The sequence below is a fragment of the Thamnophis elegans genome, chromosome 8, assembly GCF_009769535.1.
Source record: "Thamnophis elegans isolate rThaEle1 chromosome 8, rThaEle1.pri, whole genome shotgun sequence".
Lineage (NCBI taxonomy): Eukaryota > Metazoa > Chordata > Lepidosauria > Squamata > Colubridae > Thamnophis > Thamnophis elegans.
Window position 1 is genome coordinate 29,935,752 of NC_045548.1, and position 12,609 is coordinate 29,948,360.

At 40.4% G+C, this 12,609-nt stretch overlaps 1 protein-coding gene across 1 annotated transcript in view; it reads left to right on the top strand.

Moving 5' to 3' along the window:
- LAMA3 (laminin subunit alpha 3) overlaps nucleotides 1-12,609 on the top strand; it is a 160,140-nt gene that overhangs the window by 83,787 nt on the left and 63,744 nt on the right. The window contains 2 exon segments of the mRNA XM_032222910.1: nucleotides 3,980-4,210; nucleotides 12,398-12,511. Of these exon segments, the coding sequence (XP_032078801.1) occupies nucleotides 3,980-4,210; nucleotides 12,398-12,511 (345 nt within the window).

Consider the following 12,609-nt stretch of genomic DNA (forward strand, 5'->3'; position numbering starts at 1 on the left):
ATAGCATTGAATGCTGTTTGCTAATCAAAATGAACAAGAATGGAACCTGTGGACAATACAGGTATATGCATAGTATTATGCGATCTAATGTTTTAATATGTTGGAAATGGAAGATTATACAATTTTATTTTCAAACAATTCTTCCCTTCATATACCCACCTCTCTCTGATTGATATGGGAGAGTTACCTAATAACGGGTGAAAAACTTTTATTTTAATGAACATTATCTTCGCGGACAGGAGCTTAATAAAATTAAAATGTGTGTGTGTGTGTGTGTGTACAGTATATACCGTATTTTCACGACCATAAGGCGCACCGAATTATAAGGCGCAGTATCAGTTAACGGTAAATTTTCAAACTTTTTTCATATAAAAGGCGCACCGGATTATAAGGCGCACATATTTTTTTCAACATTCATCCGCGCGCAACTTTCGCAAACAAACAAATTACTAACAAAATCGCGTGATCGCGGGGTTTACTGGCAGGTGCTCAATTTGCAAACATTTTCACGGATCGGCGTAGCCTTTAACGCAGCCTAAAAAGAATTAAAACACTAAAAAAATACAGAGAAAAATCAGTCACTTTTATTAACTTTTAAACAGCTTTATTTTATAGTCGGCTCTATTCATCTTCCATGAAACCTTCAAACTCTTCGTCCTCCGTATCGGAGATCATCAATTGGGTGATGGCAGCATCCAGCAAACCCAAATCCGTATGGCCCGTATCTTCATCGTCAGAGTCATCAGTTTCGATACTCTCGATGCCGTCACTGGTCAGTCCAGGAATGATGTCGGCCTTCGCGAACCCTCGGATGACAGTTCTGGCGGATACTTTATGGCCAGGCATCCACTATCCACTGGCACACAGTGGCATAACTGGCCCGGCGTTGCCTCCCGGTCTTCGTGAAGGAGTGCTCTCTTTCCATCATCCAGTTTTCCCATGTGATTCGCAGTTTCGCCTTGAAGGAACGATTGACACTTATGTCCAGTGGTTGCACTTCTTTGATCAGACCACCCGGTATTACAGCAAGCTCCGAGTTGGTCTTTTTCACCAGGGCTTTCACATTTTCTGTTTTGTGGGCACGCATGGAGTCGTACACCAACAATGCTGGCGACGCACGAAAAAATCCATCCGGTCTCCGAACGTAAACTTCTGATAGCCAATTCTTCATATCTCTTCATCCATCCAGCCTTTAGGATTCACTTCAACAATTATTCCAACACCCCCCTCAATAACGCCTTCATCCCGGGTAGGCAAGAGCTTTTCTCTGATTGGTTTATCGTAGTCAAAAATGCTCGAATCGTCAAAATCGCCAACAAAAAAAACGCCCAAACAATCCCCTAGTCTAAACAACGTAGGCGAATCCTGTTCAAACCATTTTTGTTTGAGAAAGGCGCGTGCGCCAGCAGTGCGCTATTTCTCAAGGGGAAGGGGGTGACATCAGGAGACCACAAAGCAAACAAATTGCCTCCCCCTCCCTCCCCGTTTTTCGCGCGAAATTCCTTCGATGCGTAATCCCTGCTCTGCGGGGTGAGACTCTTTGTTAAAAGATGTCCATTTTCGAGTGCAACACTTGGGGTTGGGTTCTAGAAGCCGGACAAAGGCGTATTTGTGCGCACGCTAAGTAAAACTCGGAAGCAATGAGATAAGAATTTCCCGAATGGAAGGGGAATGTGAACCTTTTAGGAAGGTGAAGGGTGGAATTCAACTGAAACACTAGAGGTTTAGAGGTTTAGAGGTTTATTAACATTTATAGGCCGCCCTTTCCCTGAGGGGACTCAGGGCGGCTTACATAAAATCAAGGGAGGGATATACAAACAGTAACGCAGACAAACATAGAATAAAATAATGAGCAACATTCATTCATCATTCGGGAGGGGCAATTATCTCTGTCCCCAGGCCTGACGGGCTAGCCAGTTCTTAAGGGCTATGCGGAAGGCCTGGACGGTTGTGAGAGTACGAATCTCCACGGGGAGATCGTTCCAAAGGGTCGGAGCTACTACTGAGAAGGCTCTCCTCCTTGTAATTGCCAGCCGGCACTGGCTGGCAGATGGAACTCGGAGGAGGCCCAATCTATGAGATCTAATTGGTCGCAGGGAGGTAATTGGCAGAAGGCGGTCTCTCAAGTACGCAGACCCACTACCATGGAGGGCTTTATGGGTGACTAATAGCACCTTGAAGCACACCCGGAGATCAACAGGTAGCCAGCGCAGCTCGCAGAGGATAGGTGTTATGTGGGTGAACCGAGGTGCACCCACGATCACTCGCGCGGCCGCGTTCTGGACTAGCTGAAGTCGCCGGATGCTCTTCAAGGGCAGCCCCATGTAGAGCACATTGCAGTATTCCAGCCTAGAGGTCACAAGGGCCCGAGTGACTGTTGTGAGAGCCTCCCGATTCAGGTAGGGTCGCAACTGGCGCACCAGGCGAACCTGGGCAAATGCCCCCCTGGTCACAGCCGTCAGATGGTGGTCAAAGGACAGCTGTGGATCCAGGAGGACTCCCAAGTTGCGAACCCTCTCTGAGGGGTGTAGAATTTGACCCCCCAGCCTGAGCGATGGAGTACTGGTCGAATTGTTGGGAGGGAAGCACAACAGCCACTCGGTCTTTTCCGGGTTGAGTACAAGCTTGTTAGCCCTCATCCAGTCCATAACGGCCTCAGACCTCGGTTCATCACGTCCACCGCTTCATTGAGTTGGCACGAGGCGGACAGATACAACTGGGTATCGTCCGCATATTGATGGTATCTTATCCCGTGCCTGCGAATGATCTCACCCAGCGGTTTCATGTAGATGTTGAATAGTAGGGGGGATAAGACCGAACCCTGCGGCACCCCATATGTTAGGGGCCTAGGGGTCGATCTCTGCCCCCCCACTAACACCGACTGCGACCTGTCCGAGAGGTAGGAGGAGAACCACTGCAACACAGTGCCTCCCACTCCCACCTCCTGCAGTCGTCGCAGAAGGATACCATGGTCGATGGTATTGAAAGCCGCTGAGAGGTCGAGGAGAACCAGGATGGAGGGATGACCTCCATCTCTGGCTCTCCAAAGATCATCGGTCAATGCGACAAAGCGGTTTCTGTGCTGTAACCGGGTCTGAAGCCTGACTGGAAGGGGTCGAGATAACTTGCTTCCTCCAAGGACCGCTGAAGCTGGAAGGCCACCACCTTCTCAACAACCTTCCCAAGAAAGGGAAGGTTGGAGACTGGACGGTAGTTGTTAAGGACAGCTGGATCCAAGGATGGCTTCTTTAGGAGGGGTCTCACCACCGCCGCTTTTAGCGCGGCGGGGAAGTTCCCCTCCCGAAGAGAGGCGGTAACAACTGCCTGGATCCAGCCTTGTGTCACCTCACTGCTGTTAACAACCAGCCATGAGGGACACGGGTCCAGTACACAGGTGGAGGCACTTACAGCCCTCATGGCCACTACCATCTTGCTTGTCCTTATGGCGGGAAAAGGGGGTAAAGGTCATGATAATAGCGTAAAATCGGGAGGGACAGACCCGAGGGACATGTGCGTGCCTGCTCGCGGTCATTCGATTTTCAAACTTTTTCATATATAAGGCGCACCGGATTATAAGGCGCACTGCCGGTTTTTGATCAAATTTTAGGATTTTCAGTGCGCCTTATGGTCGTGAAAATACGGTATATATTCTCCAATTGGTTTGCATAAACACAGAGCTGTTGCTGCTTGACAACTGCTTGAAGAACATTTCCAAAATATATATCCTGTGTATATTTTGCTCCTAATGCTCTGTTATTATTTGTTGATTCTACCTTCCATATCATTATTTTAATTATCTCTTGCCTGGTTTTAATTCTCTTTTGATACAGTTATTTTTCTAGCACCTTTTCCACTAGATTCCCAGCATCTGATTTTCATGCTGTCTTTCTTTGAAAATTGATGTCCTTTTTATCTGTGCTATAGAAGATTATTGCAATCTATTCCAGACCCAAATTTCATTTGTATCTTGAATGTGCAGGAGAACTTCAGGCACACCAGCAGCAATAACTTAGTATCTCGAGACGAACTGATGATGGTCCTGTCTAGACTAGATGAATTACAAATCCGAGGTCTTTACTTCTCAGAAACTCAGCGGTTAACCTTGGGCGATGTTGGTCTGGAAGAAGCCACCAATACAGGAAATGGTAATATCGCTTATGCTGTAGAGGTGTGTTCCTGCCCTCCTGAATATATGGATGATTCATGTCAGGTAGGAATTTTCTTTTCTTTTGTTCTGCATCATCCATGAGACATCACTCAGGATAACAATACTAATTTGGCTCTAGCAACAGGAAAATATTATTCACAATGCTTTGACTTAAAGTGCAGCAGAGACCTACTTTGAACCATATTAGCAGTTCAATGAAAAACTGTAATCTATCCACATAAACTGGTTGTATAAGATGCACCTCCCCCCCTAAAGAGTGTGGAAATGTTGGTGCGTCTTATACACCGAATACAGCCATTTTGGCCTCCCAAATCCCTGCCCTTGCATCCCATTTTTCAAAAAACAGTTGAAAAACGGGCCATTTTTTGCACAAATAAAGGAGGCATTTTACCTTCCCCTGGCCCCCAGAAGTACTCTGCAGGCTTTAGCAGGCTGAGGGAAGACAAAATGCCCCCCCCCTTTTTGCATAAACAGAGGTGTTTTTGCCTTCCCCCAGCCCTGCTGAAGCCTACAGAATGCTCCTGGGGGCTGGGGAGGACAAAAACTTTTTTTCTTACTTACCTCTTTGAAATCTTGGTGTGTCTTATACACCGGTGCATCTTATAGTCCGAAAATTATGGTACATTTATTCATAGACATTGTGATTAAAAAAGCAAGGTAAGCAAACATAAAATAATAGATAAATAAAAATAAAATAAAATGTAAAGCCATCATAATGTAACCCAGTTAATATATGGTTCTAAACTAAAATTTGCTTAATCATGGTTTATAAATCTTTGTGAGTTTTTAAAGGATGTCAAATGCACAAGGCTTTCTTATTTTTATAGGCAACTAACATTTAAGATGCAGTTTGTCAGGTTAGAGTGAAAAAAAGTTGCACCACTTAAACTCCTTTCTTCTATGGTGCTATTTTGTCAATCTACCATTACCCTGCTTATTTGGTATTATTTCACTACTGATTTGGCAGCATTGTAACCTTTTGCAAAGCAAATATTTTAAAGATTAGCCTGTACCGGTCTCAGTTTTCTCCTCAAGTTATAATCTGGGCTTGTTAAAAGTAATTTTGAAGACACTTACAGTTTAATTTTAAAAAAATGATTTTATGGTCTGTGATATAAAATGTTCAGTTGATCAAGTGACAAGAGTGCCTTTAAACTCTCCACATTGCTTTTCCTATTCCCTAAGTATACCTTGTCGGGTTTGTGGCTTTGTTTTCTCTAACCTAGTGAAAATACATAGCCAAAAGGTAGACTTAGACACACTCCAGGAAGGAACACACCCTCTCAACATATTTCCTCAGAATTACTCAGCCTGTGATTTACAGGGCTGTTTCATCGTCTAGAACTGTCTCGCTATGCTCGGGAGGGAAAAGGTGATGCCTGCCACACCTTAATTCGGTGATACGCTCATTTTCAGAAGTTGCAATGTGATCATTAACATCAGGCATTGCTCTGTATTGCACAACCTGACTCACGTACAAAGTTTAAAGGAGGAGCAGATCCGGGCATACGGATATAGCCAAGAGGAGAACAATACGAAGTAGCATAAGGGAAAGTGCTGTATAATAACAAGGGCTGGGCGAGGGAGCAGCTCAGCTTAAGGCTCAGCAAAATGAGGGCTGCAGGATGGAAGCTGTGCAACCTTGGGTGGCTGGCCTTCTGCACAGGCCTGAGGCTGTGTCTGGGACATGTTTCACAACAGAGGATAGCCTTTCCACAGCTCTTGGGCCAAGGGCAACAGCAACAAGGTCACTGGGATTTTAAACCAAGACAGGTAACCACCCTTCTCTTTCTCTCGCCCCACCTGTTCTTTCATTTTGAACTTTTTAAAATATCCTGATATGAAGCCTTGGGGCCAAACTGATTTGTTTCTTGATAGCTATAATCGACACTGGAGTCTACCAGTGGAGGAGGTCAGTAAATGGTTAGTTTGCTTCTTTTTATATTGAAGATTGTAATCCTTGTATCAAACATATGAAAAACAAAACTGATTAAAGCTACACACACACCCCGCCCCTGTGGGGTTGAAATGTGGACTGCAAATATGTTAATATTCAATTGGGTGCGGTGCTGTCTACACATAACAAGTTTGAAACCTAAGAAATAGGGTTTTTTAAAAAGCTCCCAATATGGACATTTTATATGAGGAGCATTTTTTTCCTTTTATACATAGGTGAAAAATATTGTTTTTATTAAGGCTGCTATTTAAAACGGTTTTAAAGCAGTTTTTTGACCATTTCTCACCAAATACTTGATCACTCAGTTTAAGATGATTAATTCCTACATAATTGTCCCTAACAGTTTCCTATGTCTTTATTACTAATTACTAATTCTAATTTAGCAATATCTTTGCAATGATCTCCATCTTAAATGTCCATTCTACTCGCTTTGCCAGCATAATTGCCTAGTATACTCATGCACAGAGAATTACTAATTTGCAGAAGATTCGCAAATGTCTTGATTTGTTTATGTCTTGTAAGGCAGTTCATTAGCCCAATATTTACTAATTGGAAATTTGGATTGTTGCATATAACTTTGTTCAGTGTTAAATGGTCATTGGGTTCAGTCAGAACATGTTTAGTTTGATTTTGTCATAGTATAATGGAACACCTAACATAATCCAGTGGTGGATTATGTCTTAATGAGATATGTGAATCCAGTCAATCTTGCCAAGAGAGAAATGGCTTTTAGATAAATGTGAGATCTACCCCTAATTGCAACTATTAAATGAATCACATTCGCTCTCCATTTAACTTAGCATTGATTGATAAATACCAGTGAACATCTGTGGATCTTCAAATGCTACTGAATTGCAGCCTCTAGCATCATTGAGCATATTGGCTGAGGCTGTTGGGATTTGCTGGCTGACCATAGATTTACCACTGCTCTATTATATTTATACCCATAGATTCCATTAATTAAATATTATACCAAAAGTAAATTAATGCACCATGAATTTAATGCACCAAGATTAATACAGTATATTCTAACCAGTTATTAGTGGAAGTCTCATTATACTAGAAGGAGTAATTATTTTTTTAGCCAAAAATTCCACTAATATTCAAGCTAATCTCCTAAACTAATAGTTTTAAAGATATGTTTTTGCCTAAATTCACACACGTAAATAGGTGTATCTGAAAGTATATTCCCTTGCTCCACTATTTCACTATGTGATTTCCTACATAATGGCTTTGTAAAAGATGGACATATATATTAAATGTGAACAGATTAATTAAACTCCAATAGGAACATCTAATTGGTGAATTATTTCAGTGGAGATGGTTTGTAGCAGAGATGTTGAAAGGAGGGGTTCTAAACAACTATTTTTCCTGTAGCTTTCCCTCTAAAATTGTCTCCCACACAGCTTTATCGCTTTGTATAGTATCCAGCATGGTTCCAGTTGGCTACTAAACAAGAGCTAAGACACTTGTGGAGTATAATTATAGGCAAGGCAGAGGCTGCAAAAGGAATACATGAATCTGCTATCTATTAGAGATCGTGACTTGTCCTTTTGATGAGAATAATCTAGTGTCACAAAAACTATGGAGATGGTGACAAAGAAATTCTTCTGAATTGTTTTCATTCAATTCACAAAAGATATAATTTTACAAATTATCTATTACTAGATTATACTGTATAATAGCAATAGCAGTAGACTTATATACCGCTTCATAGGGCTTTCAGCCCTCTCTAAGCGGTTTACAGAGAGTCAGCATATTGCCCCCAACAATCTGGGTCCTCATTTTACCCACCTCGGAAGGATGGAAGGCTGAGTCAACCCTGAGCCGGTGAGATTTGAACCGCTGAACTGCTGATCTAGCAGTAGCCTGCAGTGCTGCATTTAACCACTGCGCCACCTTGGCTCTTCATAACTTCGTATAAGTTATCAGAGACATTTTAATTAATGGATGTGGCATTCTTGCATGAGACACTAAGATGTGTTTGTGTGTATGAATGGCCTATCTTTCTGTGGGGCAATCCCAGGTCTGTAACTTTTGTTGCTTTTGGCACTTGAGTTAAATCCCATAATCAGAAAGAGGTCAAAGACAAGTCCAATGGGATATGACACTGAAATCTTTCTTCCATTTATTTATGCACAGAGAGAACGTGGATTTGTACAGTGTTTAATATAGTTTAGACTGATTTTACATTATTATTATTATTATTATACAATTGTATCACAGTGGCCAGTTGTTTCGCCGGATTTGGCATTGGTTACTAGTCGGGCCCCACCCAGGGGCCTAGGACGTCGTAACGTATTTTCGTAATATGCGTGCAGATCCAAGCAGTGCGGCTTTTTTGCATTTGACTGATGGTGATTTTGTCAATTTTTAACTGTTTTAAATGTAATTCCAGTGCTTTTGGAATAGCACCCAGTGTGCCAATTACCACTGGAATTACCACTGCTGGTTTGTGCCATAGTCGTTGAATTTCGATTTTTAAGTCCTGGTATCTTGCGATTTTTTCATGTTCCTTCTCGGCGACCCTGCTATCACCTGGTATTGCGATGTCTATGATTGTGACCTTATTTTTCTCAACCAGTGTGATGTCTGGTGTATTATGCGCCAGTATTTTGTCGGTTTGTATACGGAAATCCCACAAGATCTTGACCGTCTGATTTTCTGTGACTTTTTCAGGCTGATGTTCCCACCAGTTTGTTGCTGTTTTAATATTATAATTTTTGCACAAATTCCAATGGATCATTTGTGCTACTGAATTGTGCCGCAATTTATAATCAGTCTGCGCGATTTTTTACAGCAGCTGAGTATGTGATCAACAGTTTCGTCAGCTTCTTTGCAAAGTCTGCATTTGGCATCATCAGAGGATTTTTCGATTTTGGCCTTAATGGCATTTGTGCGGATAGCTTGTTCTTGCGCAGCCAGGATTAGTGACTCTGTTTCTTTCTTTAATGTACCTGTTTTTAACCATGACCAAGTTTGTTCACTGTCCACTTTATCTTTTATTTTTTCCAGAAATTGACCATGCAGTGCTTTGTTCTGCCAACTCTCCATTCTTGATTTTATCACATCTTTTCTGTATTCTTGTTTTGTCTGTTGGGCCTTCAGTAGATTTTTGTTCTTTACTTCGATTAATAGATGTTCTTGACTTTCTTTTAAATAATCAGCCAGTGCATGTTTTTCTTCTTCAACTGTTTGCTTCACTTGTAATAATCCTCTGCCACCTGATTTTCGGGGCAGATACAGTCTATCAGTATCACCACGTGGATGTAAACTGTAGTGCATTGTCATTAGTTTCCTGGTTTTTCGGTCCAAAAGGTCCAAATCAGCTTGTGTCCAGTTAACTATGCCAGCTATGTATCTTATAACTGGTATTGCCCAGGTATTTATGGCTTTGATTGTATTTCCACCATTCAATTTAGATTTCAAAATTTTCCTAACTCTGTTGGTGTACTCTCGTCTGACAATAGTTTTTACTTCTCCATGCTTGATGTTATCCAACTGCAGAATGCCTAAGTATTTGTAGGCTTCATTTTCTTTGCATTTAATTAGTTGGCCATTGGGCATTTCAACTCCTTCAGATGCAGTGATTTTGCCCCTTTTTATGGATACAGTGGCGCATTTTCCATGCCAAACTGCATTGAAATATCGGTGCTGAATACTCGGACTGTATTTGTCAATGATTGGATTTCTATTTCTGACTTTCCATAGAGTTTCAAATCATCCATATATAGTAAATGCGAAATTTTTTCAGCTTTTTTTGGCTGTTTGGTAGCCTAATTTCATTTTTTTAAAGATTACTGATAGTGGGATCATTGCGATGATGAAGAGAAGAGGTGAAAGTGAATCACCCTGGAAAATTCCTCGCTTGATATTAACCATTCCGTAGCTCTCATTCCCTACTGCCAACTCAGTTCTCCATTGTTTCATTGCTTTTTCAGTAAAGGATGTAATATTTTTGCTAATGCCAGTTGTTTCTAAGCATTTTATGATCCAACTATGTGGCAGTGAGTCAAATGCCTTTTTGTAATCAATCCAGACCATATTCAAGTTCGTTTTTCTGTTCTTACAATTTTCTAATATCATTTTATCAATTAGAAGCTGATCTTTTGTGCCCCTGCTCCTTCTTTTGTTGCCTTTTTGCTCTACTGGCAAGATGTTGTTTGTTTCCAAATAATCCCTCATGTTATCTGCAATAATGCCTGTGAGTAATTTGAAGGTTGTTGGCAAGCATGTTATTGGTCTATAGTTTTCAGGTGTTGTTCCTTTAGTTGGATCTTTCTGAATCAAGTATGTTTTTCCAGTTGTCAACCATTCATCAATTGGCCCTTTTGTAAAATTTCATTCAGTTGCCTGGCCAATATTGCATGTAAATTGGTCAGATATTTGAGCCAGAAACCATGTAATTGGTCCTTTCCAGGTGATGTCCAATTCTTTACCTTTTTAACTCGATTTTTGATCATCTCAGTTGTTATTTCTAATACTTGCATTTGTTTGTTTGTTTATTATTATTATTATTATTATTATTATTATTATTATTATTATTATTATTATACAATTGTATCACAGCTGCCAGTTGTTTTGCCGGATTTTGCATTGGTACTAGTCGGGCCCCACCCAGGGGCCTAGGACGTTGTAACGTATTTTCATAATATGCGTGCAGATCCAAGCAGTGCAGCTTTTTGCATTTGACTGATGGTGATTTTGTCAATTTTTAACTGTTTTAAATGTAATTCCAGTGCTTTTGGAATAGCACCCAGTGTGCCAATTACCACTGGAATTACCACTGCTGGTTTGTGCCATAGTCGTTGAATTTCAATTTTTAAGTCCTGGTATTTTGCGGTTTTTTTCATGTTCCTTCTCAGCGACCCTGCTATCACCTGGTATTGGTATTGGTCTATGATTGTAACCTTATTTTCTCAACCAGTGTGATGTCTGGTGTATTATGCGCCAGTATTTTGTCGGTTTGTATGCGAAAATCCCACAAGATCTTGACCATCTGATTTTCGGTGACTTTTTCAGGCTGATGTTCCCACCAGTTTGTTGCTGTTTTAATATTATAATTTTTGCACAAATTCCAATGGATCATTTGTGCTACTGAATTGTGCCGCAATTTATAATCAGTCTGCGCGACTTTTAGACAGCAGCTGAGTATGTGATCAACAGTTTCATCAGCTTCTTTGCAAAGTCTGCATTTGACATCATCAGAGGATTTTTAGATTTGGCCTTAATGACATTTGTGCGGATAGCTTGTTCTTGTGCAGCCAGGATTAGTGACTCTGTTTCTTTCTTTAATGTACCTGCTGTTAACCATAACCAAGTTTTTCCACTGTCGACTTTATCTTTTATTTTTTCCAGAAATTGACCATGCAATGCTTTGTTCTGCCAACTCTCCATTCTTGATTTTATCACATCTTTCTGTATTCTTGTTTCGTCTTGTTTGTTATTATTATTATTATTATTAATAATAATATCATCATCATCATCATCATCATCATCATCTTTTCTCCACAAGCTCAAAAACATAGTTTAGAATTTTCCCCAAAGGTTTTCAGTCCATCATAGTAATCATAGTAATCAATATACTGCCATCATAACAATACTTTGGAAATTTGTGCAATATATATATGTGTTTGTGTGTGTGTGTGTGTGTGTGTGTGTGTGTATCTCAAAATACTCTGAATAGCCAATAAAATATACAGTATGCTATCAAATTATAAATATAGATAGAATTCATAAAATATTTCATGGCAGACACCTGTAATTTAATATGTACAATTACTCTTTCAGAGTTCAAGTAGTTCATGGACTTTGAAATGGACATTGCTTGTGTTCAGTGATATCTTAGGCTAAACAGAGGTGTAAATAAGCCTTGGCTATGCCTAGCAACCCCTTCCTGGGAGAAATCAAGCTAACCAAGAAGTCTTCCACTAGCTACAGTTCTTTATTCTACAATTTGCTTAATAGCCTGAATTGTCCAGTATTATGGTTAACATCTGGATGAAAAGGAAAATTGTAAAAAGTAGAAGATTTCCCGACCTGTTCACCAGCTTGGGTGAAAAAAAGAAAACAGAATTTATATGCATAACAAAAAAAATCTTACTATGTAATTTATTGTGTCTTGTCTGAATTCATCATGTAATATGTACTAATGTGTCAGTGATCCTGAACCATAATTAAATTTCTTTACTTTTCAATATCACTTTAAAACAATGGATTTTGTAATCTTCTCAAACCATTATTCAACTTTTCCTTTCTCCTCTATGCATCAGGAATGCAGTCCAGGATTCTATCGTGAGACAGTGGGTCCATTTACAGGAAAGTGTGTTCCATGTAATTGTAATGGAAATTCAGATAGATGCCTGGATGGTTCTGGAATTTGTGTTGTAAGTATTTACAACAAATGTTGCTGCAAGTGCTCTTATAATTTCTTTCGCTTCAGGCTAGTAATAACTTTCAGAGAAATTGCTTGTGCCTGCAAAAA